Here is a 26,828-nt window from a genome sequence, read left to right as displayed (position 1 = left end):
TAATATTTGGAAAATCAGAAGAATAACCAAAAATCGAAAGAAGCGCCAATTTTTGGTTCTCCACAAAGGTAGGGGTAGGACACAAGAATAACCAGTTAAAAAAACCCAAGGAAATTACAGTTATTTCCTTTCCCATTCTTTCAATTTTGAACTCCCAAAATCCTGCTTTTCTTTTGCATTACTTTTTGGTTTTTGAGGGAAAAAGATCTTAAATTCTGCTCCAATTGCAATCGAAATATTTCTTTTTCCGCTGGATGAAAATGGCATTCCAGTTTCAGGTGATTTTTGTGGATAAATTATTTTATTTTATTTTATTTATTTTTTCTGCGTGTTCTGCTTTAAAGATTTTCTAGTTCCAATTCGAGAAATATATTTTTTGCTTGGTTTTATCTTACAGTCTGATATGAGCTAAGGAGCATGATTCAATAATTGTTTAGATAATAGGATTTTAGAAAACAAAAATATTTCCATTTCTTGTTACTCTTTGATCTGATTCTATCATTTACTTATTGTTTTCCTCCATTTACGTAACTTAGATGAATTTAATATAATTATTATATTGTCTGTTAAAAAAAATAGACAAATGAAATATAATATCAATAAATAAGGCTCCTCATTGTCTAATTTGGAAAAAGAACATAATATTTTGGCAAATTTACTCTATTCGTTTCTTTGTTGGGAAATGTAAAGGTTATTCTCACATGTTATTTTATTGTTTGTGTATATAAATGTAGTGTTTTCCTATGCAAAACAAAGATGCGTTGAGAAAATTTCACTTTTATTCAAATTTGTTCAACCTTGATTGTCTTAGGTTGTAGAAAGGTTATTCAGAGCTTACACAATAGATCTCGAGAATTGAAATTGGTAAATTCCTTCAATTTTAGATTTGAGCACAAAAAGATAATTATATGCCCTAAAATAATTAACCATGTCAATAAATGGTATCAAAGTTGAAGAAAATCGAGTAGAATCATCAATAAGAGCTCAGACTTTAAAGTTTCTAGTATAAGATTTGGTAAATGAGATCAAAGTTGAAGAAAATTAAGTAGAAGTGAGATTTTTCAATGCGTTCTACACGGAAAATTATACATCATTAAAATGTACTTGTGATTTCCATTTTTAGTGTCTTAATTTTTCTTTTGCTTACTAAATCTTTAGTTGACTCTGCCATTACGGTTGCCTGCACTGCTTGATGAAACAAATGCTATAACTTTCAACTCAATGAAAGAAATATTTAGTGGAACTTGAAGAATCACCAACCCATAGAATGCTTATAATGGTAATGAACTGATAATCCATAAGTGTTTCTCTGTCAATCTGACTCTCTAATCACAACATACATTTTCGTAAGAGCATTTTACTTCTTAGCTTTTCGATACGGATTATGATAATTTTTCTTCCCTTTTATTTGATGAGATTTTATATTTTGTTTGAATCTTGTTCTTGTTTGATTTTCAGGTCTTAGATATGTTGCGTGCAAGAAGGATGGAGAATTGTGTTTGTGTGTGGTGATTTTTGAGTATTTGCTGAAGTATCCAAGATAGAGATGATAAAACATCGCTGGAGAGAGCTAGCTAAGTCCTTTAATAATCATGTTGATCCTGAAACAACTGAGCGGCTGAAGAGGACTAAAACAGGTGTAAACTTCTTTCCTCTCAACCTTTGATCTTCGACTAAAATGCAGGTCACTCATTCGATCCATGGATCCCGAAAAAGACTTTTTATTTTTAGGGAATTTGCAAATTTTTGTTTCTGCAATGCCATGAAGAAAAATACCATAACTGAGTACGATTTTCTGGAATTGATCTTCTTTTTTTTTTTCTTTTTTTTTTTTTTTTTTTTTTTTTTTGGTGTGTTGATGTGATTCAAATGTAGGGCATCAGTTCTTTTTGTAAAGTTCTGAAACTGCGTTCTAGGGTTATAAAATTATGGCAGTCTGCTTGTTGCGCAAGGAAACCATTAAAAATTGTTACCCTAAATATTATGTGATAATATGAAAATTCGGATGCGTTGGTTGTGTGTTAAATTTGACAAATTTTCGAGTTTTCTCCCCGAATTCGAGAGTCGATCAATATGTTATTCCTTTTTGTTGCCACTTCATTTGATGTTGAAGTTATTTTTTATCTGCAGAAATTGAAAACAATGTGACAAGGATCTTCAAGCTTATAAAAATCGAAGACCAAGGGAAGAAAGATGTAAACCAAAAAGATTTGAAGCAAGAGTCGGAACTTGTTGCACTCATTGAGAACTTCTACCAACAGTACCAGTCACTATATGCTTTATATGATCATTTAGTAGGAGAGTCTGGGAGAATCGTTCATGGCAAGAAAGAGCAAAAAGGTTTTTCCATGTCTCCCCCAAGCTCAGATTCCGAATATTATTCCTCAGAAGACGTTGAAGGTAACAATGCCAGATTGGAAAGAGCTGACAGCATCAAGCATGAACTTAAGAATGAATATTCCGAAGGATCTGGTGATCTGAAGCGAAAATCGGTCTCTGAAAATGGAGAAAAGGAGGCGATAAATTCAGAATATTTGGCAGCATTGAGAAAAATAAAACAATCAGATATTGTAGACAATGATCTGAAGGATGAAGTGGATGAAAAAGTAAGAGAACTCTCAGCTCTTGTCGAAGTGCATGAAGCTCATGGGAATCATTCCTCAGCTCGGGTAAAAGAGTTAGAGGGACAGTTAACAGGCTTTAAAATGGAGTTGGAATCCTTATGCAGCCAGAAAAGAGATTTGGAAGCATGGAAAGAAGGTAAATCTGCTGAAGTTAAACAGCTAGGAGATAAAAATATCGGACTACATGCGCGAATTTTGGAACTTGAGTTAGTTTTAAAAGAAAGAGAGGATGAAATATCTGATTTCAAGAACAAACTCAAGGAAAATGAGGAGAGCTCAGCGTCGAAAATTTCAGACTTGATGACACATGCCGAAAATATGCAACAGGAAGTTGATTCGTTGTGTGCGCAAAAAGGTGAAATGGAGAAAAAGATGGCGAGTAAGAAAAATGAATCAGCGACGCAAGTCAAAGGCTTAAGTGAGCAGGTCAATGCAATGCAGAAGGAATTGAAGATCCTGCACCAGAAGAAAATTGAATCACAAGCACAACTGGATGAGAAGAATAAAGAAATCTCCAAGCATCTGCAACAGATGGAAATTCTGAAAGAGGAATTAACAAAAAAGGACACGGTTGAGAGGAAAATGATGGAAGAAAAAGAAATTTTTCTTGTGAAAGTGAATGACTTGGAATCGGAAGTGAATTCTCTACGTAACAAAAAAAGGAATGTGGAAAAGCAGATTAAAAACAGAAACCATGAGAACAGCAAGTTGAGACAGGAAAATGAGAGTCTTCTTTCTAGAATTTTCAGGTTGGAGAGAACCTTGACTGAGAGAGGGGATGAGATTTACGCTCTTCGTGGAGAATGCGAGCATGGAAAGAACGAAGCTTCTGCTCGACTTATTGAATTCACGACGCAGGTCAGCAATTTGAAACAGGAAATGGATTCCTTGCAGGCTCAGAAAAGCCAGTTGGACTTGCAGATTGAGATACAGAACAAGCGCTATTTGGAAAAACTGACTGAGATGGAAAATCTAAACGATAACTTGATAGTCAAGATTGGCCAAATTGACAGAGATAACCAAAAGTATTTGGAAATACTGAGTGAGAAGGAAAATCAAAACCATAATTTGACAGTCAAGATTTCTGATCAGCAGAAAATTATCAAGAAACATGAAGAAACTTTCAAGAAGTTCAACAAGGAGAATAAACAAGCTAAAATTTGGTTTCCTCAATCTAAGTTAAATGTACAATTTGCCGAAAGGAAGATGGAAGAATTGGCAGAGAAGTACCGAATCAATCTTGAAAACAATGTGCGCCTCTTGTACCAGAGGATCAGGGTAGCGGAACAAATACATAACGAAAACAAGGAGAGCTACAAGAAGTTCAAGGAGATGTACGAGAAAGAAAACAAAGATCTTAAAGAAAAGCTAGCAACGTATCAAGATCCAGACAGAAAGATGAAGCAAATATCGGAAACAGCGAAAAGTACACTGCATGGATTGGACTTATTGGTGCTTAAATTTGACGAGGGACACAAGAACTTTCAAAACCAGATTGCCAAAATATCGGAGGAGCTTGAGTCTGCAAAAACTTGGGTTAAAGAGAATGCTGGCAAGATCAAACAGTTAAAGCACAATGTAGATTGCTTGACCACACAACTGAACGGGAAGGAAGAGCAAGAACTTGTGTTGAGAGAGAAAGTTTGGGAGTTGGAAGCATCGGCGAGCAAGGAAACCAGAGAGAAGCTCAACTTAATGAAAGAGTTTGGCCAACTTGAGAGTCAGGTGGGAAATCTTGAGAGGGAAGTAAAGTACAAGGATGAAGATTTGTTGAGCCTTGGGGAGGAGAAGAGGGAGGCCATACGGCAACTCTGCGTGTTGGTTGATCATCACCGAAGCCGCTACTATGATCTGAAGGAAGCAGTGTCAAAGAGGTCAGCTGCAACAACTACTAGAGGCAGCAAGACTACAACTTAGGCCTCTCTTATAACCATTGTTGTGATCATTTTTGTTTGCCATTATAAACCCTATTCGACTTTTGTTCTTTCTTTTTGTACAAGGTAAGTGGATGTGTTGCTCAAAGTGAATTTCACCATCCATGATATACAATGAATTCATGGGATATATACATATACATAATTTGCATTGTTTCTGAGTTAATTAAAAACGAAAGTGATTATTCGATCGATTCTTTTTTCTTTGTTTTGTTATTGTGGGAGGGAGAATTCGAACATAAGATTTATTTCAACACTAGAAGAAATGTATAATTATACTTGTTGTGAACGTCTCTAAATGGAAGGCCTCAAGATCAAATTAGATAAACACCACGTCCAATTAGTGAGTCAATCCTATGTAAAATCAAAATGTAATTTCTCACTTCACTATCGATCATATCAAATATTCACCAAATTTGTTTTTGGCTTGGTGTCAAATTTGGAATGACTTTTTGAATGTATACGTGGGTCATGCCTTTTACATTTGAACCTTAAACAACAAGGCACCTTCGTTTATGTTCCAATTGAGGTTAAGAACAAACTAGGAACTTGATGTTGGAAGATAAGATCCTACATCGGATAGATGACAAAATAATATAATTAATATTTGAGACTTTTCACCTCTAATACCACTGAGACCTTTTGTGGTACAACACAACACTTAGCAATAGGTGGTTAAGTTGAGACAATATTGGTGATGTTGGTGGTGGACCATGTTGAGCCTATAAAGTTTATCATGGTATCAAAACAGAATATTATTTCGACACATTCTAGGCTTGAATTTTTCTTCTTAAGTTGAGCTTTTAGAAAATTGTGCTAGATCCAGCTTAAACGTAACGACCCATCCCTAATTTTTCTATTATTACGACCCATCCCTTTTCGTCACACTCCCCCGAAAACACCGACGCCACCACCATCGTTAATTTCTCGACAACTTCAACCACCAAGCACCATCGCTGACTCACCATAACTTCCTAAATACCATCCAACTCCAGCGAGATTCAAGGAAGACCTTCTCGCATTAAGCAAGGAGATGAGCTTCAGCGATAGGCCAAGTTTTTCTGAATCCGCACACTTTTTTTCCGAATTCGATAGAAGAGGCCTAGATAGAGGAGGACTTCATTGAAGATTAGTGAGTGGACATTTATTTCAGAAAATGTTTTATTTATCTAAATTTCTAACATGCCTAGATAAATATGAATTTCAATTATATTTTACAGATTATACCGGTATCATGATATATCTTCAAAGATAATTTATGGCATGATTTATGATTATGAGTTAGAAAGATTTTGAGATTTTACTACCAGACTTATGATTTATGATATATACTTTATGATTCATGATGATGACAATTTCCAGAATGTTATTCTTTTATTACACATATCTTGTGGCACGCATACACCCATACATACTTAAAGTATTATTGTACGCTTCCACGACTTTAGGACATATCTTACACGTGTATGAATATTTTCAACTTGTCCACATTGTGACATGTCCTTCCGGTTTGTCATTGCCTCGACATTACTTGACAATGACATGATTATATTTCTAGCTTACACTAGCTACGCCTAGTGTATGATTATATTTCCAACTTACACTAGCTGCGCCTAGTGTATGATTATATTTCCAACTTACACATGTATTGGTACTATATTTATACTCTAAACTTGTCATTATTTAAGATTACTCAGTAATGACATGATTATACAATTATATTCTCTACTTGTTATTGCCTCAAGATTACTTGGCAATGGCTTAATTATATTGTCCAGCTTCCACTAGCTACGACTAGTGAATGATATTGTATACTATGTAGCCGGCAAGTAGATGCTCAATATACATGTATCTATTAGCTCTCAGTGTATACAGTATACAGATATATATACATATATATATATATCAATATCAATTTTTAGTTTTTATGACATGCTTACGTTTTTCTAAAATTATATGTAGTATTATATGTATTTTCAACAGAGGGTTAGTATGTTCAGAAAAAAAAAAAATTGTTTCAGAAAACTTTATTTTTCGTCCACTTACATTTTTATGTTTTGTGTCCCCTCATGAATTAGAAGCATTTTATGTAAGCATATATGACGTCGAGGCATCATTCCAGGCTCTAACATATCCTTATCGAGTAGGTTACCTATTCTGCTTTATTTGTAAAACTAGTATTGGACAATTATGCTCTGAACCTGTTGTCATGCATGTAAAAGAGGGTCGAAGACATATTAAGAATGGCCCTTCGGGAATGTGTTGAAATAAATGTGGTTACCTATGGGTGTTTTACTTTGGGCTGATCTTTGTTTAATTGAAATTCTGCTGAATTTTTGGTAGATTTTATTAGTTGATAACTTTAGTTATGTTTTCATGCATATCATGGCTTGGTCACTCATTTGGGTGATGCCCAATATGCCTCGGTCTTAGTGTCCATTGAGCACGGGGTTCGGGGTGTGTCGTTAAAGATATTGAATGACTCGGTCCTCAAAAAGTTCTATTGGCTCTAGTCCCCAAAGGATGACCGGGCTCTCTAAAAGTTACATTAATGCCGATATAATGACTCGACTGATTCTCGATGTGGGAATTGGTCTCATGTGACCCATATGGGGTCACTCGTGATAGAGCGTGTTGAAGAATAGAATCCTACATCAGACATATGATACAATAATATACAATTAATATATGAGAGTTTCACCCCTAATATCATTGAAGCCTTTTGTGATTAAGGCTAACACCTAATAATAGGTCGTTAAGTTGAAACAATATCGGTGATGTTGGTGGTGAACCATGTTGGGCCTATAAATTTTATTAGTTCAAATGTTGCGTCGTAAAGAATTCTAAACTCTACACACTAATCCAGTGTTACCAATGGGTTGTTAACCATTTTGGATTTTTTTTTTCACTTTTTTTTAAAATTGTAAGCTAAACTCTTCGGCTAGTTGTTTCACTTTTTGGTTTCCAGCTTTCATTTTTTTTTTTTAACTGAAAACAAAATAGTTATCTAATGATCCATCTAATCGTTTTTTTATATACAAATGATTTTCTATTTTTTAAATCAGTCTAAACTTTTAAAAGCGAGATTGGATCTCGATGCATAGAATAAATACATGTACTCTAGCCAATATGATTACAACCTCTCGACAAAAGCGAGATCCATCCCATTTAATCCAATAAGGACAAGGTTGGAAATAGTAAATCCAAACCCGTCATCAATTGTTGCTATCTCAAACTGTCTGTCTGGATCATGGTCCAAAAGCACAAGAAGCCCACTTCATTCTCCATTTCATGTCATAAATAACATTACTACCGCCACGTCTGTTATGTTTTCCACAAAATCGAGATCCGTCCTGTTTAATAGAACTACTATTAATTCTACCAATCATGATAGAAGTGATGCAGGACCATCAAACCCTACTGTACACAGACCACATCAGATTAGTACCACGCCTCACCAATTGTTGCTCATCCCTAACGGTCCGTTTTGATCATTGCCCAAAAGTAGAGGAAGCCCACTTCATCCTCCATATCCGGCAATTATTGCCGCCGACGAAATTCCCAAAGCCCACATGGAAGCGAGTAGGACAGCGAAAACAACAACGAACGAACCTGCGCGGGAATATGACTGACGTGGTGAGACCTCATGGGCCATTAAGTACGCAATAATTTCCCACCAAAGCTCACGGCACAATCACCTTCGACGCCCCAAAATTTGACCGCACTCGGATGAGAACTTGGCTGGCAACTGTCTCGATGCCCGGAGGCACTTATATGTAACGGATACATGATAATAAAAAATAACGGGTAAACTGTAGTAATAGTTCATCAATTTTAACTTAATTAGAGTAATAGTACTTCAACTAAAAATTTATTATTATTGGTTCCTTAATTTATCAAAATGTGTAGCTATGATTTTTTTCGTCAACTTTGTTAGAACTTTCGTCAAAATGAGTAACGTGTTATGTACGTGAGGTTGAATCAAGAGCAAATATAGAAAATCAAATAAGAAAAATTGTATTAATGATCCTTTAACTTTAATCCAACTCGAGAAATGTTCATTCAATTCTAACCCAATTGAAGCAATGATTCTTCCAACATAACTTATTTTTTGACAGAATTCTGAAAGGGTTGATGAAAATGACTATAGCTACACGTTTTGATAATTTGAGAGACTAATGATAATATATTTTTAGTTAAGAGACCATTGTTCCAATTTGGTTAAAGTTAAGAAGTCATTACTACAATTTACTCAAAAAATAACTTATACATAATGAGTTTATCATCTTGTGATGCTCATTTTAATAAGAGATGTGCTATCACGCACCTCATTTTACTTCTCATATATTTCTTATTAGTTTCTGTCATTTAATTTTATTAAATTCTTTCAATTCGTCGGCAAAAAAATTAAAAAAGTACTTGCAAAGTATATAAAAAAAAAAAATTGTGATATGACAACTTTTTAATAATGCATATTTATATCATACGTAGTTTTTTCTCACATGACATAATTTATTAGACGGAACGCTGCGGGTAACTGTGATTCGTATCAATGCCAGGAAGAATGGCACTAGTGTAATATAGCATCAAAGACAAGGGCAATTACGCACCGGAAGCTCCAAGATTCCGCACCTTCGGATATTTGAAGGTCGACAAATGGCGTACAGTCACTTTGAGCGCCTCTAATCAAAACAAAATCTCTTTTTCCCTTTCATTTTATTTTTTGGACTTTTCATTTTTCATAAGCCTCTCTCTCTCCTCCCCCCCCCCCCCCCCTCACTCTCTCTCCTCAATCGGAGGACTGGAAGGCTGGAAGCTTCTCTCTGCTCGATCACCGGTCGAGAATCGGCTCTGACCTTTCGGCTTCAGGTGATCATCGACTTTGTTTTCTGGTCTGAATTGAGGTCTCTGGTTTTTTTATTTTTCAGTAGAATTTTCGTCACTGGATTTCTTGAACTTCTTGATCGGAGTCGGATCAAACTTCTTCTTCTCCGCCATATCTGAATTTTGCATGCTTGATTTCGCTTTCTCTTCATTCTGTAAATTCTTCAGTTGCTCGATTTATATCTTTCGATTTTTGTTAACGATAATCTGAAATCGGATCAGCCGAGTTCTGGAATTGAAATTTGTTTTAAAAATTAATTAATAAATTTTTTTCTGTTTGGCTAAAATTTTTACTCGCTTTGTTCATAACTGTGGTAATTTGTTTATTTATTTGATCATTTTCTTACAGCGGGGAGGTTGCTAAGATTTTGAGGTCAGCAATTCCTGACGAAGCTTCGTCAAGACGACTTGAAGAGGAAGCAAAAGAGTATTAAGGTAAATATCTTTTCTTCCTATATTTGACTGTCAGCTGGAGTTACAGGTTTAAAGTGGCAATTACGTAATTTGGTAGTTTTTAAAAGGGCAGATACGGAATACAGAAAGTAACGATATGGTTTTTGCTACTTTTAATATATTCGAGCATTTGTTGACAATTACTTGGCTTTTAGTTAAATGGAAAGGAAATAAACAAAAAGAAACAGCTCATTTTTCGAATTTTATTTTTGTGTACACACGGCCAACAGCTCATTTTTTTTCAGGTATGCATGTTAGCTGTCTTTTCTGGATCCCAAATCGGCCTTATAGGGGATTCCCCTTTTCTAAAAAGCTGACGTGGCATCAAATTTTGGACTTTTACTAATTTGGATTCACTCAAAATTTTTCTAAAGTAGCCATGTTTTTTTTTTTTTTTGTTTTTTTAGTTTCTAATTCTTTAGAGATTATTGCACTCGCCCTCTTCACTCAAGTTCGAACAGTTTTTCTTACGTGGTTTGAATATTAGAATTATTACTTAAAATGTTGCTCGAATAAAAAATAAAAAAAAATTCCATGTTGGTGTAAGCAAAAATAATTGGGGGTTTCAAATTGAAACAAATTTAAGGAGTAGTTAATAATTTACTGTAATACCTAAATGTATTAATTAGGTGAACTATTGTGTGGTCTTGAAAGACAATCTTCCGAGATTTACTCAAATTTAGAAGATAGGAAGGTGTTCGGATGCATGTTTGACCAAAAAAAAAAAGGTGGTTCGGATGCATGTAGCTTGTATGGTTATACCTACCATTTGTTTGAAAATGAAAATTTTACAAAGGAAAAGAATAGAATGATGCAACTAAAATTGTTTTTTTTTTTTTTTAAGCCACCGGCTTAGTTCAGCGGCGACGGTGGATAGGGTGATGGGTAGGTGTAAGCTAGAGATTCTGGGAAACAATGTTTAGAAAAAAAAAAAAATTAGTTTTTTGTGATGCTACCGAGGATTGGCTACTTAGTACTACAATTTAGTAATATTCCTCTTTACTTGTAAGTGAAAGGTCTTAGATTCGAATCTCGGGAATGGCGTGTTTGCAACCAATTTATTGGTCCACCCCCTTAGTGTAAATATATCTTTGTATAAAAAACAATGGTGCTACGAAGGATTGAAAATCAGTCTAAAATGGATTCAGATTCGGTTGGTTGGTTAGAAATCTGTTGTAGGTAGAGCTCTTGGTTTAGCTTTGTACATGCTTCCTAAAGTAGCTATGGCAAGGACCATGCTAGTTTCCATGTGTAGATTCATGGACAGTTACATTGGTCCATTATTTATTGCACCTTAAAGATGAGACAACGGAGAGAGACTTCCAAAGAACGGGTTGTTGTGAATCATGTTTCACCCAAGTCTTTCTCCTGTGAACTAAACAACTAAACTAGAATGTATAATCTATTGCTTTTCTTATGATAGTTTTAGACAGAGTGGAGTGAGGATAGAAAATGAGTAAGAAGTCCATACCTGGATAAACATACTGTACAAACCTCATGACATTGACATGAATAAACAAAGTTAATGACCAGTAGTGTTAAAGGTAAATTGTCAATGTAACTCTCTTCTGAATGCTTTTAGCACTTGACATTATCTACTTACATCTTATGCTTCTACAATGATTTAAAAGGGGAGAATTTTTGTGTTTCAGACTTTGAGCTGGAGATGGATACATCCTCGTCATAACCCACATCTACTGGGGAAGCGTAGAAATTGAAGCGATGCCAAAGCACCGCGTGAGGGAGTCAATTAAGTCCTTATTTGGAAGTCATATCAATTCACAGAAGCATGAAGAGCTGAAAGGAACTAAAATAGGTAAATTTTCCTGTAAAATTCTGCATTAGGCTTTGAGATGGCATTGCAGCACTATACAATGCAACTGGGATAAACTTCACTATGATTAATATTTCGGTGGATCGCTGAAATGGAAATTTAAAGAAGTTTTCTATTTTTACTGCAGGTATTGAGGAGAAGGTGAATAAAATATTGAAGCTTCTAAAAAATGAAGAGCTTGAAAAAGTTGACGTCCCAGTAGAGAACTCCAAAGCGGAACCTCTCGCTGAGCTAATTCAGGATTTCCACAAGGATTACCAATCACTGTATGCACAATATGATCAACTAACCGGAGCGCTGAAGAAAAAAGTTCGGAGCAAACAAGAAAAGGACAACAGCTCTTCATCAAGTTCAGACTCAGATTCCAATCATTCTTCAAATGAAAAAAGCAGTAAAAATGGAGTGATGGAAAGTGACTTTCAGAAAATAACTGATGGGATGAAGCAGGAACTTGAATTGGCACATCAAGAAGTTGCTGACCTGAAGAGGAGATTGACAGCTACAAGTGAAGAGAAGGAAGCTTTAAGCTCAGAATGCACGGCGGCTTTGACCAAGATAGAAGAAAAGGAGAGTGTTGTTATTGACTTGAAGACTGCAGCTGAAAGGTTAGATGCCGAAAAATCACTACTTTTGGCCGAGAATGGTGAGCTAAAACAAAAACTGGAAGCTGGTGGAAAGATAGAAGCTGAATTGATTCAAAAAGTGGAAGATGTGGAAGGAGAGAGAGATAACTTGATTAAGGAGAAAGAGACTGCTCTGAGAACAATTGAAGATGGAGAGGCTATTACTGCGGAATTAAGAACCGTGATTGATAGGCTGAAAGATGAAAAAGTAACCCTTGAGCAAGAACTAGAATCTGTTCGAGGGGAAGTCATCCATATAAAGGAGAAGCTGCAATCTGCAGAAGAGCAGGTATCAGATTTAAGCCACAATCTGAAAGCCAAGGAGGAAGAAACCTTGAAAATTGCAGAGATCTCGAATGAGATTCAGCAGGCACAGAACGTGATACAAGAACTCACAACTGAATCTAGTCAGCTAAGGGAGAAATTGGGTCAGAGGGAACTGGAATATTCGGCTCTGTCTGAGATGCATGAGCTGCATGAGAAGAAAACATTGGCTCAAATTATGGAATTACAGGCTGCTATGACAGGGCTGGAACTGGAGCTGGAATCTTTGCGAGCTCAGAAAAGAGATATGGAAGTGAAGATTGAGAGCACAGAAGCTGAAGTAAAACAACTGGGAGAGGTGAGTGCAGGACTGCAAGTCCAAATTTCAGAAGTTGAGTCAATATCAAATGAGAAAGCAGCAAAACTTTCTGCTCTCACGAAAAAACTTGAAGATTACAAAAGTGAATCTATTCAGCTGAAGGAGAAATTGGGTCAGAGGGAAGTGGAATACTCAGCTCTGTCTGAGATGCATGAGCTGCATAAGAGTAAAACATTGGCTCAAATTACGGGATTAGAGGCTGCTGTCGCAGGGGTGGAACTGGAGCTGGAATCTTTGCGAGGTCAGAAAACAGATATAGAAGTTGAGATTGAGAACAAAGAAACTCAAGTGAAACAACTAGCAGAAGCGAATGCGGGACTGCAAGCCCGAATTTCACAACTTGAATCAATATCAAATGAGAGAGAAGCCGAATTTTCTTCCCTGGCGAAGAAATTTGAGGACAGCAGTAATGAATATGGTCAGCTACAGGAGAAACTGGGTCAGAGGGAAGTGGAACACTCAACTCTGTCTGAGATGCATGAGCTGCATAAGAGTAAAACGTTGGCTCAAATTACAGGTTTAGAGGCTGCTGTGGCAGGGCTGGAACTGGAGCTGGAATCCTTGCAAGGTCAGAAGAAAGATATAGAAGTTGAGATTGAGAAGAAAGAAACTCAAGTGAAACAACTAGCCAAAGAGAATGAGGGATTGCAAGCCCAAACTTCAGAACTTGAATCAATATCAAATGAGAGAGAAGCTGAACTTTCTGCTCTCACCAAAAAACTTGAGGAGATCAATAGTGAAGCTATTCAGCTGAAGGAGCAATTGGTTCAGAAGGAAAAGGAATACTCAGCTCTGTCTGAGAAGCATGAGCTGCATGAGAGTAAAACATCGGCTCAAATCCTGGGATTAGAGGCTGCTGTGGCAGGGCTGGAACTGGAGCTGGGATCTTTGCGAGGTCAGAAAGAAGATATAGATGTTGAGATTGAGAACAAAGAAACTCAAGTGAAACAACTAGCAGAAGCGAATGCGGGACTGCAAGCCCGAATTTCACAACTTGAATCAATATCAAATGAGAGAGAAGCTGAATTTTCTTCCCTGGCGAAGAAATTTGAGGACAGCAGTAATGAATATGGTCAGCTACAGGAGAAACTGGGTCAGAGGGAAGTGGAACACTCAACTCTGTCTGAGATGCATGAGCTGCATAAGAGTAAAACGTTGGCTCAAGTTACAGGTTTAGAGGCTGCTGTGGCAGGGCTGGAACTGGAGCTGGAATCTTTGCGAGGTCAGAAAAAAGATATAGAAGTTGAGATTGAGAAGAAAGAAACTCAAGTGAAACAACTAGCCGAAGAGAATGCGGGATTGCAAGCCCAAACTTCAGAACTTGAATCAATATCAAATGAGAGAGAAGCTGAACTTTCTGCTCTCACCAAAAAACTTGAGGAGATCAATAGTGAAGCTATTCAGCTGAAGGAGCAATTGTATCAGAAGGAAAAGGAATACTCAGCTCTGTCTGAGAAGCATGAGCTGCATGAGAGTAAAACATTGGCTCAAATTACGGGATTAGAGGCTGCTGTCGCAGGGCTGGAACTGGAGCTGGAATCTTTGCAAGGTCAGAAAACAGATATAGAAGTTGAGATTGAGAACAAAGAAACTCAAGTGAAACAACTAGCAGAAGAGAATGCGGGACTGCAAGCCCGAATTTCACAACTTGAATCAATATCAAATGAGAGAGAAGCCGAATTTTCTTCCCTGGTGAAGAAATTTGAGGACAGCGGTAATGAATATGGTCAGCTACAGGAGAAACTGGGTCAGAGGGAAGTGGAACACTCAACTCTGTCTGAGATGCATGAGCTGCATAAGAGTAAAACGTTGGCTCAAATTACAGGTTTAGAGGCTGCTGTGGCAGGGCTGGAACTGGAGCTGGAATCCTTGCGAGGTCAGAAGAAAGATATAGAAGTTGAGATTGAGAAGAAAGAAACTCAAGTGAAACAACTAGCCGAAGAGAATGCGGGATTGCAAGCCCAAACTTCAGAACATGAATCAATATCAAATGAGAGAGAAGCTGAACTTTCTGCTCTCACCAAAAAACTTGAGGAGATCAATAGTGAAGCTATTCAGCTGAAGGAGCAATTGTATCAGAAGGAAAAGGAATACTCAGCTCTGTCTGAGAAGCATGAGCTGCATGAGAGTAAAACATTGGCTCAAATTACGGGATTAGAGGCTGCTGTTGCAGGGCTGGAACTGGAGCTGGAATCTTTGCGAGGTCAGAAAACAGATATAGAAGTTGAGATTGAGAACAAAGAAACTCAAGTGAAACAACTAGCAGAAGAGAATGCGGGACTGCAAGCCCGAATTTCACAACTTGAATCAATATCAAATGAGAGAGAAGCCGAATTTTCTTCCCTGGTGAAGAAATTTGAGGACAGCGGTAATGAATATGGTCGGCTACAGGAGAAACTGGGTCAGAGGGAAGTGGAACACTCAACTCTGTCTGAGATGCATGAGCTGCATAAGAGTAAAACGTTGGCTCAAATTGCAGGTTTAGAGGCTGCTGTGGCAGGGCTGGAACTGGAGCTGGAATCCTTGCGAGGTCAGAAGAAAGATATAGAAGTTGAGATTGAGAAGAAAGAAACTCAAGTGAAACAACTAGCCGAAGAGAATGCGGGATTGCAAGCCCAAACTTCAGAACTTGAATCAATATCAAATGAGAGAGAAGCTGAACTTTCTGCTCTCACCAAAAAACTTGAGGAGATCAATAGTGAATCTATTCAGCTGAAGGAGCAATTGGATCAGAAGGAAAAGGAATACTCAGCTCTATCTGAGAAGCATGAGCTGCATGAGAGTAAAACATTGGCTCAAATCCTGGGATTAGAGGCTGCTGTGGCAGGGCTGGAACTGAAGATGAAAACTTTGCAAGGTCAGAAAGAAGATATAGATGTTGAGATTGAGAACAAAGAAACTCAAGTGAAACAACTAGCAGAAGAGAATGCGGGATTGCAAGCCCAAATTTCAGAACTTGAATCAATATCAAATGAGAGAGAAGCTGAACTTTCTGCTCTGACGAAGAAACTTGAGGACAGCAGTAATGAATATAGTCAGCTACAAGAGAAACTGGGTCAGAGGGAAAAGGAATACTCAACTCTGTCTGAGATGCACAATCTGCATGAGATTGAAACACTGGATAAAATAAAAGGATTTGAGTCAGAAGCTACAGGGCTAGCACTGGAGCTGGAATCTTTGCGACATCAGAAGAGTGGCTTGGAAGTAGAGATAAAGAGCAAAGAAACTGTAGCAAAACAACTGGGAGAGGAAAATGTGGGACTGCAAGCCCGAATTTCAGAACTTGAATCGACTTTGGAAGACAGAGAAGCTGAACTTTCCGCTCTCACAAAGAAACTTGAGGACAGCAATCATGAATCGTCATCCAGAATAGCAGATTTGTCTGCACAGATCAATAATCTGCTAGCTGAGGTAGATTCTTTGCGTGCCCAGAAAGTTGAGTTGGAGGAACTTATAGTATCCAAAGGTGATGAAGCATCGACTCAGGTCAAGGGATTAGTGGAACAAGTAAACGTGTTGCAGCAGGAATTGTTGTCAATGCAGAGCGGGAAAACTGAATTGCAAGTGCAGCTTGAGAACAAAACTCAAGAAGTTTCTGAATTCTTGATACAGATACAAAATCTGAAAGAAGAAATAACAAACAAGATAACGGATCATGAGAGGGTTGTGGAAGAGAAAGAGAGTTTGACGGCAGAAAAGAGAGAGATTGAGATAAAGGTGGACTCAATACACAACCACAAAAGTGAACTCGAAGAGGAGATAAGAACAAAATGCCTTGAGAGTGATCAGTTGAGGGCACAAATTGTTGAGCTAAAGGATCAAATAGTTGAATTTGAGAAGAGACTAACAGAAAAAGAGGCCGAGTTTTCTTCCCTCCAGGAGAAACATGACAGTGCTGTGAACGACGCTTCTGCTCAAATAACAGCCTTTGTGTCACAGGTTACTAGTCTACAACAGGATTTGGATGCATTACAGACCGAGAAGAACCAGATGGAGTTGCAGTTTGAGAGGGAGAAACAAGAACTTTCGCAGAGCCTGACGCAATTGGAGAATGAAAAGGTTGAGTTAAAGAGCAAGATTGCTGATCATCAGAGACTGCTGAATGAACACGAGGAGACATATGGCAAGTTAAAAGATGAATATATGCAGTTGGAGAGTCGTATGCAGGACAGTAAGGTCAACCACGATGCTGCAGAAAGGAAAATCGAGCAAATGGCAGAAGATTTCAGTAAGAAAATTGAATCGAAAGATGAGACAATAGCTGATTTGGAGCAAGAGGCTGAATATCTGAAACGAGATCTTGAAGAAAAAGGGTACGAGCTTAGTTCTTTGGTTGAAAACTCCCGTAATGTTGAAGTTAAGCTCCGCCTGTCAAACCAGAAGCTCCGGGTTACAGAGCAGGTATTGACCGAGAAAGAGGAGAGCTTCAAAAAGGCAGAACTGAAATTCCTGGAAGAACAGAGAGCACTTGAAGACAGGATTGCTAGATTGTCTGGTATAATCTCTGCTAACAACGAAGCCTATCAAAGAAACATCACACTTGTTTCAGAAAATGTTAACAGTTCTTTGAGAAGAATGGAATCCATGATCAAAAAATTTGTGGACGACTATGCAAAATATGAGACGTGCATTCTGGAAACATCACAGCAGCTTCACATTGCAAAGAATTGGGCTGCAGAAACAAATAGTGAAAGAGAGACGTTGAAGAGGGAGGTGGAGGACCTAATTGAACGACTGCGAGATAAGAAAGAAGAAGCATTGGTGCTTGGAGAGCAGGTCGAGAGGATGCGGGCAAAGGCAAGTAAGGAAGAAGTGGAGAAGGGGAGTCTGATCAAAGCCGTGAGCCAACTTGAGAAGAAAGCGGCGGACTTGGAGAAGGTGGTGGAGGAAAAAACAGAGGGAATGCTGGGATTAGGAGAGGAGAAGAGGGAAGCCATAAGACAGTTGTGCATATGGATCGAGTATCACCAAAGCCGGTACGATCATCTCAAGGAAATTCTCTCGAAGACAACTCCGGCAAGAGGCCAGACGAGGGCCTCGACGTCTCGTCCTTGATAATATATATTTTTTTTTCCTTCGATTGCAATATGACAGTTTTTAGTCCTTTTGCATCATGAATTTTTTTTATTGATTCCATTTTTTGTGTTTCTTTTGAAGGCTAGTGTTTATAAAGCATTTTAGGTAGAGCTTGAAACGTATATGCACGAGTTTGCTTGTAAATTTTGCTTTTGTTCTTGTCCATTTAATGCAGTCATGTATAAAATGCAGATGGTTCTTTGTTAACCTCATTTGCGCCGAATGTTACTGGTTTAGACGAAAAATAAGATATTTCGAATCCATCAACACATACACCAATCACGTTATCTGTAAATGTAATATTCAAAGATTGGCACAAAATATTCTAACTTCAAGTGCAAAAGTTCCAATTCATCCCTCGCAAAACTGCGGTTTTGGCGAATCCATGTGTTATACAGCGTCACTTTTAGTTTGCCAACTGATTCGCTCAAAAATGCCCGCAGTATACAAAATTACTCGTATTCTGTAGAAATCAATCCATTGTAATGCATAATGCATCATTTCCTTGAAAGATAATACTTATTGTCACAATGCCAAAGCATATGAATAGGAAAGCTAAAAGCTATAGTCGTTCAGCTGAAGGCAGATAAGTGTATAAGATGGATGGGAAGGACTATCAACATTGGCTATACGTCTGCTTCTAAACTTCCTCCTAGAAATTATTAAAAAATCCTGACACTTTACCTTCTCCTACGCAGTCCATTCCCGCTCATTTCCGGATTTAGAACAGAAGTTAAACATGTGGCTCACGGTTCTCTATGCTTTTAGTCAGATATCCTCATCTCAACTCCAAGAACGTCCTTCACTACCTCATACGTGACAAAAGCAATTGCTATGGAAGGTACCACCTAAAAGAACAAAAATGCTTTGTAAAGCTTGGATAGAAGATAAGTATGCAAAGATAAGCTAAGATTTTAATTTCGATTCCAGGATATGCCCTTAAACACTGACCTTAACAGAGTTTGGGACCAAACCCTTGTACAGTGCTCCAAACCCCTCATGACGGACTGTTTTCCTGAATGCATCAACCATACCAGTATATTCTAGGGATGCCCTGCTCTTTCCATCACCAACGACAACCGAAGCAGCATCCTTCCAGCCTACCATCTGCATTCTTCTCCGGATGACATCGAGAGGGTAAGCAACCGTCTGGCCCACAGTCCCAGCAGCAGCCCCACATGCAAGCCTCGTAAGTACACTCAACTCAGAGTCCTGGACCAGTCCAAAAGGTCTACTTTTGATCAACCAATCTTTCAGAGATTCATAAACAGCAAAATTGAGACCAACATACGGTACCTGTAAACAGAATAGAAAACATTTAGACATCTCATACAGAAATGCGAATAAAACCTTTCCTCGCACAATATTACCCTAAACAAAATATCCCATCAGAACTATAACTCATCATCTACACTCATCAAAGTGCAGATTACGACAATGGAAATGTTAATGAATGAACCAACGATTTGATAGAGGATTCTATTTATTTTAGCACCATAGAGAATACAGAAATAAACAAACACTTCACTTACAACTCCTATGACAGAAGGCAGCCAACCTCTGTACAGAGCCCGGGGTCCTTCTTCCCTAAAGACGGTTGTGAGAGCATGATATATTCCCCTATATTGCCGAGGAGACATGTCTGTCTGAAGAAATAATAAAGTTCAAACAAATTTAAGCCATCAAAGTGAACATGTAATAGTAATTGCTTGGATCACAGGAAGAAATCTCTAAATTATACCTGGACAGTTAAACGACCTCGTACCATGTCCATTGGGTAAGTTGCTGACATGGCAATAATTCCAGCACATGCACCAGCTCCAAGGCGTAATACAGGTGTGAGTTGAGCATCTTCTGCAAGAGATGAACAACAAATATCACTCTAGAAATCCATTAAGGCCACAATTTTCATAATTTTTTCCCAAAATCGGATCTATAAGACATACATTTTACATGAGGGAAGAACTTAACCACAGAGAGCACACAACTGATTCAAAGTTAACCAAAGAAACTCATTGGCAATCAGATCTCAGACAACAAACACAGACTGAATGAATTCAGCCCAGGAAATCAAAAAATTTAATTTACGTGCTTCTCTAGGTGGAAAACTACAAAACACAAAAGGGGATGGTTTGAATCGTTTAATAATCCAAGCATCAATCAATACTACTATTCCTACCCCCAAGAACCTTCAAGTTATCATTGACAAGCTACACAATGAGGATAAGACTGGCACAGTTGCCTAGAAACTGTGAAAATTAGTTTGAATTGATTCATTCCAAATGAAGCCACCAATAATTTCATGGTAATTGACTTTGCATAAGAAATAGGCACGAGGTGGTCATACCATTTCCAGTTTGCTGTCGGTAGAACCATAAAATACCCCTATTTGGACAAAGTACATAAAGGTGAAAAAGTTATCAGAATGCAGCTGACAGGAAATATAACTGCCAATACAAATCAGTACACATATTAAAAAATTGTGGGGGGTGGGGGGGGGTGTTGGAGAAACTGGGACATGGAGAAGCATACTTTGATGCTTCCTCGTAGCTAAAGAACTTGACTGCTGAATTAGGGACTATGCGAGCACAATTAGTTCCATTGCCTTTAAACAAGCCTCTGAAACCCTCAGTCCTCCATATGTACTTCAAGCCCTGAATCGTCCCTTTGTATTTAATACTATGAGGGTTTTGAACCTGCATTTATGGAAGATGCAAATCCAATTTAGTTTGACTTAACATAAAATGCTTAGGTCCTCGTCAACCCCACCCACCCCGGTACCCCAAAAAAAGAGAGTATTGATTAACATGCATTCAATTACAGTGATAAAGGTTTCATAAACAGAGTATTGACTAAGGATCAAATGGTACATCACCAAATTTCCCGTATGTGCAAATAAGAGAAGTACCTGCAGCAAAATTTTTAATCTTTCCAATGGAGCAACAGCAGTTCGTGACCTGCACCGGGTAGTCGATACCAGATAGAGAAGCGTAAGGTTTGAAGTTCACCCACATCACTCTTGTTGCATGTAACACAACACAACAATGCCTATAGACAACTACATTCATGCATAACACATAACTATTTGTTCTTAACACTCAATGATCTAAAACCCATTCAAGAAAGAAATAGCAACTCCGACAACAAGGAGTGGGTGCTTCCTGTTAAGAAAACAGCATAGAGATCATAAAACATACAATCTTCACACAGCAAGATCCCATTTCCTCCTCAAGTGTTCCATCCATTTCCGACAAGTATTTTCGTTCTGAAATACATAAAGACATAATACGACTCCTTACAATATACTTCCAACAAACATTGAGATTCAACTACATCATTGTTAAACACTGCTCTTCCATGAAAGACTACAATCCATGAAATTTAAAAAAGGTTTTCCATTTCCGGGCAACCAAGCATTAAGTCCAATTTCATGCCACAAGTTTTTGAAAAATCACAGAAAAAAAAAAAAAAAGAAAAAAAAAACCTACAGCAAATTCAGCATAAAAACAAACCAAAGCAAAAGGAGTAAAGCAAAGCAATCGTATACACCCACAAAAAATAAAAACTTTATAATTTCTACTTATTAAATAGAAAAAAAATCAGTATTTGCTACGAACTCACACTCCACCGGCAACTCCTCCGGCAACGAGGGACTTGGCGATGCTAAGCAAGACATGGCCGGTCGGCGCCTTCACTCCTTCGCTTGCGAGTTTCGCCTCCTCGGCCAGGTTCACAATCGTCGACACCGCGGAATCACTCGTCCTCTTCACATCCTCCGACGCCATTAAACCCCACGCACAACACACGCACAGAGAGAATCTCAACGGGTCGCCGGAACCCTAGGAAGACCCCCGGACCAATCCGCGTCCAATTCGATCAACGAGATTCTCAGCGATTTATCGGCGAGTATGCGGCCGCATGTCTGCGGACTGCGGAGAGGAGGCGTGCCGTTGGGTACGAGAACGCGATTATATATGTACGACAAAATGATTTGGTCGTTGAGGGTTATATATGTACGGCCGTCGTCACTATAACCAGCACATTACTACTACTGCTACGCTGCTTTTACTATTTTCTTTTATTTACTTTTTTTACTTTTTTGGGGTTTTGATGTTTTTGGTTGGTGTTTATTTCGTAGGAAGTTGCGAATTTAGGAAACAGAAATGATTCTTTATAGACTTTATGTCGCTTCATTATTTAACATTAATTTTCGTATTAATATAATAAAGTATTGTGTAACAAACATGAAGTGAAAAAGAGTCTACAGAAAATCTTACTTTTGAAAAAGTCTCTTTTCCATTTCTCGAAAGAAAATAGGTTTCTAGTTGTATCGTACGCGTCATCGCATTTTTACCAAATGGGCATGCCTTGTTTGTTGGTAGTTAGTGTGATTAATGGTTCTGATAAGTTGATTTGGAAAAAGATCAAAATGTATGGTTCGTGATGCTACTGACCGGCCAACATATTCATCATTCATAGGAGTCGAATTTGATATTCTACTTACAAATACAAATGACTAATACTAGACTGTAATGATAATAACATAGCAACACTATGTACTTTAAAATTGAAAAAAATTCCATGTTGAAGTGAAGTAATAAAAGTAAATTTTATTTCTTTATGCATAAATAAAAAATTTAGTGTAACACTAGTATTATTGTCTATTGACGTTTCTTTCCAAGTGTAAAATAAGGTCTCAAGCACGACTCTCATGAACCACAGATTTAAAATTTATTAGTATTGCTTTGATGCTTGATTGTGAATAGTATTCAATTAATCATGTTAAGGTGAAAAAGTTCATTTTATCAACCAATTTGGTGCTTGATGGCCACATAAATCAATTAAGAGAAGAAAAAAAAGTTAATTCCATCGATCAATAATTATGATTATCGTGTAAGGGGAGCATAACTTAATCAGTTAAGAACATTCATTTTTCCATTTGACGATTTAAGTGCTAATATTGTCTGTATTTGTTCCTCCTCTTATAATAAACATTTGTAGTTTTTGTACATGTAGTAGTTGTTTAGGAGTTTACGACAATTGCCTGTTTTAGCAAATTGGTTAGAGATTATTTTCTTAGTTACTACAAATTATATTCAATTGACACTTTTATATTTATTTTAATTGATCATTGAAAATTTCAAACTATTGTTTCTTGTGAAAAAAAAAACATTGAAAAATGTTAAGGGGACTTTCAAAAGTGGGACTTTTTATTGACTCTCTATTACCTCACAAGTTAACCTCAATTTCCATGCCAATGTTATAAAACATTGTGCCAAAATGAGAATGCTAGAGAGACCGAATTTGCAAACCAAAAGATATGTCGTCAATAAGAAATAAGCACGTTAATCAACATTTAAGTAATAATCCAATTATCAACATCCACATAATTTGGTTTATAAAATTTGGTTTAGAAATTTGGTCTCTTTAGCATTATATATGCCAAAAACACTTAATGACAAAAGAATTCATGAAGAGTCTCATTTTTTAGCGAGTTCCTTCAACATTTCTCAAAAACATTTTCCGTCTCATCTTATTCATATTTTTATTTTTATTTTTATTTTTGACAAAAAATCTGTTTACACGATTTATTGAGGATGGATTGGTCACGATCTCATATGATCTTATCTCATTAATTAGAAGATGAAATTGGTAGAAGCTGAAATTGATGTTTTTGGTCCACAAGTTTGCTTTCAATTCAAGCACGACAATATCCGAAACAAATCAATAATTTCGATATCGAAATTCATCCATTTCTTGGGCGAACAAATGCAAACCGCACACGTTTGCAGGAGACAATAACATGAAGGCCACAAGTTGATGTAGGAAAGAAATTGGGTTATTTTACATGCCATATAAAAAAAATAAAAAATAAAAAATAAAAAAAGAAGGAGGAATCTATGTTCAATCAAGAAAATCGATTGAAAAATTGGAAATTCGAGGATTAGTAGATTATTTGTTGCTGCTATTTCACGAAAGTAAATGTTTTGAATAATAGTCGAAGATTACAAACCTGAGGCCAATTTGACTTTTTTATGGTGTAACTTAACCTAGAAACCCTAGGAATCAAAATAAGGAAAAAAAAAAAACAAATAACAAAAGATCAAATTTGTACTAAAATTATAAAATCTCGTATTAAAAATAGCAACAACATAATTCCTCCAAATTTTGTCTGAGCTCATACCAAAGCAATGAGGGCCACTTTAGGTTTTTTTTAAATAAATTGATTATGTTGTTATTTAAGAACAATCATATGCAAAATAAAGTAGTTGAACAGTTGTTATACTGTATTTTTAAAAGTGTTGTGAGTACAAAAATGAGTGTAAAAACAGTGTGTAGAAGGAGAAATAATGTCATTGTTTAAAATTAATGAGCTTATTACAGGAACTAAAAATATTCTAAAGGCTCAACTTCGCTTTTTATTGAAGCAGCTTTTAAAAGCAACCTACATGGTGCTTTTAAAACCTGCTATCTAGAGGTCAGTGCTTTTAAAATAGGCAGTATATTTTATGTTTACCAAACAATTTTTTACTGCTTAACTTTAAAGTTAAGTAGTTTTTGGTGAATAAAACAATCCCAAACTGGGCCTGAGTCTTGTAGCAACAAATAATCTATAAACTATGTAAGCACAATGAGTCTTGTAGTAGCAAATTCTACTTGGGCCCGAAATAGATAAGCCAATGAAAAGTTGTGTTAATTGAACAGCCTGAAAAATCCAAAATGTCAACTGTGAAACCTCGCCCTAAATTAATTGTAATTTCATATTAACAGGAATTATGAGATTACCATTTTGCCCCCTATCCATCACCATATCCGGATCCCCGTTCCCTTTTTAGATTTTCTGTTATTATTTTATAACACTTCATCTCTCTCTCTCTGCTTGCCACGTGGCACCACCCTTACCTCCTATCTCCCTTTTTCTTCTTCTCTCTTCTCCCTCGAGTCATTCTCTCTCTTAGCTCATTCTCTCTCTCTCTCTCTCTCTCTCTCTCTCTCTCTCTCTCTCTCTCTCTCTCTCTCTCTCTCGTACACTCTCTACCTCCCTCTCCCCGAACCTACACACACCCACACACCCAAGATCGAGACAATGACGGTCGATGACACCACCCTCCACCATCGCCTCACTTAGTGCTCTCTCTCCCTCCTCCTCTGTGAAGCACAGAGAACCCAGGAAGTGCTTCGGCGAACCTCGTGGCCTTCAAGCCAAAATCCAGCCGACTCGGGCCATTTCACGGCGTGTTCTAGGTATGAACCTCTTCCTCTCTCTCGTAGCTTCAATTCTAGGGGTAGATCGTCGAGTCTAGTTGGGTAATGGAGTCGATTGGAGCTCAAGAAGCTCCAGTCTTCTCCCTCGCAAAAATGGGTCATACCCGACCCGAGACCCTAAACCGAGTCCTTAAGCCCAGAACTTTGGGCTAGGCTTTCAAGCCTAAAGCCCGTTAAAACCCAAGCCCAAAATCCATTTGGGCCATGCTGACTTAGGCCTTCGGGCCAATGAACCTAAGCCCAAACCCACTGAACCCAGCAAGTAACCAGGCCCAACCCAGGACCCGGATCCGGCCCAAACCCGGTCGGATCCCAAACTCCAGGCTCGCATGGGTCCATGTGTGGGCCTGCGCATGGGCGCGCGTAAGGGCATGCATGTGCCAGTGCGTGGAGCACATGCGCCTCTGCCGTTTATGGCGACGCTGGCAACTTTTCTGGCCAACTTTCCGACGACCCATCTCAGCGCATGGCCGTAAGGGCCGCCACCTTGCTGCAGCGCGTGAGGGTGCGTGCGGCGGCGCATGGGGGTACCTGAGGTCCCCCCTTATGTTTTTTGACGTCTTGAATCCATTTATGATGTCCATTTTCCGAAATTCAATCATTATAGTAGAGTTTTATTAATTGGACCCTTTATGTGCTTAGGTACGATTATTAGCAGCATTTTCGTCCCTTCTATTTCGTACGGCTCTTCGATGACGAAGTATCTGTGAGCAAACCCCTTCCAAAATGCATAATTTTACTATTAGAAATGCACATAAAAAGTAAGATTTAATGGTTACGTTTTATGAAACGTATATGAGTAAATTAGATTTACACTTTACGAGATATCATGCTTTACTAAGAATATTTTGGAATACCATACTTTATTGACCTTACGTTCTTCGTAGTATATATGATTGATGACTATATACTACGAATAGGTTTTACGATATGACGTTGTAGCTACCGAACTCCGGTTAAGATATATATATATATATATATATATATATATATATATTAGAAATATTATGTTAATGTTTTTATATACTTACTTAGTGGTTACTCATACGATTTGCCTACGGGCGAATGATATCTATATTGGCTTCGGTCAGGTGATGTAGGGGCCTACCAGTTGAATGATATCTATATATTGGCTTCAGTTTGGTGATGTAGGGGCCTACGAGTCGAAAGATACTTATATTAGCTTCGGCCGGGAGATGTAGTGCCTACGGACGAATGATACTGCCTACAGGTGAATGATCTGCCTATGGGCGCGTGATGTAGAACCTTCGGATGAATGAAGAAGTGTTCTATATGCCTTGTGGTGAAACAAATATTATATATATATATATATATATATATATATATGTATATGCCTTATATATATACCACTACTAAACACATTATATACGATATATGTTTTATGGAAGGTTTTATGGCGTGCTAGGGTTTTCGGAAAACCTACTACTTATTATGCAATATGAGTTTTCATACACTTTGGGTGTTAGTACG

At 37.7% G+C, this 26,828-nt stretch overlaps 3 protein-coding genes across 3 annotated transcripts; 2 read left to right on the top strand and 1 right to left on the bottom strand.

Moving 5' to 3' along the window:
- Positions 1 to 32: 32 nt before the first annotated feature.
- Positions 33 to 4,709, top strand: LOC137711718 (uncharacterized). Its single transcript, XM_068450978.2, has 3 exons — positions 33 to 278; positions 1,459 to 1,637; positions 2,131 to 4,709. The coding sequence occupies exons 2-3, from the start codon at positions 1,547 to 1,549 to the stop codon at positions 4,539 to 4,541; spliced, it is 2,502 nt and encodes an 833-aa protein (XP_068307079.2). The 5' UTR covers positions 33 to 278; positions 1,459 to 1,546; the 3' UTR covers positions 4,542 to 4,709.
- A 4,522-nt stretch (positions 4,710 to 9,231) lies between these two features.
- Positions 9,232 to 18,278, top strand: CIP1 (COP1-interactive protein 1). The gene is made up of 4 exons (XM_068450189.2): positions 9,232 to 9,427; positions 9,792 to 9,877; positions 11,548 to 11,711; positions 11,857 to 18,278. Exons 3-4 carry the CDS (start codon positions 11,618 to 11,620, stop codon positions 18,048 to 18,050), a joined length of 6,288 nt encoding a protein of 2,095 aa, XP_068306290.2. The 5' UTR covers positions 9,232 to 9,427; positions 9,792 to 9,877; positions 11,548 to 11,617; the 3' UTR covers positions 18,051 to 18,278.
- A 283-nt stretch (positions 18,279 to 18,561) lies between these two features.
- LOC137711002 (mitochondrial adenine nucleotide transporter ADNT1) lies at positions 18,562 to 22,121 on the bottom strand. The gene is made up of 8 exons (XM_068450190.2): positions 21,693 to 22,121; positions 20,980 to 21,028; positions 20,604 to 20,767; positions 20,419 to 20,456; positions 19,813 to 19,925; positions 19,604 to 19,717; positions 19,023 to 19,367; positions 18,562 to 18,919 (listed from the first exon to the last, which is right to left on the bottom strand). The coding sequence occupies exons 1-8, from the start codon at positions 21,854 to 21,856 to the stop codon at positions 18,836 to 18,838; spliced, it is 1,071 nt and encodes a 356-aa protein (XP_068306291.2). The 5' UTR covers positions 21,857 to 22,121; the 3' UTR covers positions 18,562 to 18,835.
- Between the last annotated feature and the right edge of the window lie 4,707 nt (positions 22,122 to 26,828).

The sequence above is a fragment of the Pyrus communis genome, chromosome 6 (genome assembly GCF_041283825.1).
Source record: "Pyrus communis isolate YQ-2024b chromosome 6, ASM4128382v1, whole genome shotgun sequence".
Lineage (NCBI taxonomy): Eukaryota > Viridiplantae > Streptophyta > Magnoliopsida > Rosales > Rosaceae > Pyrus > Pyrus communis.
The sequence above is the reverse complement of the archived record's forward strand: the minus strand, read 5'-3'. Positions and strand labels throughout refer to the sequence as shown.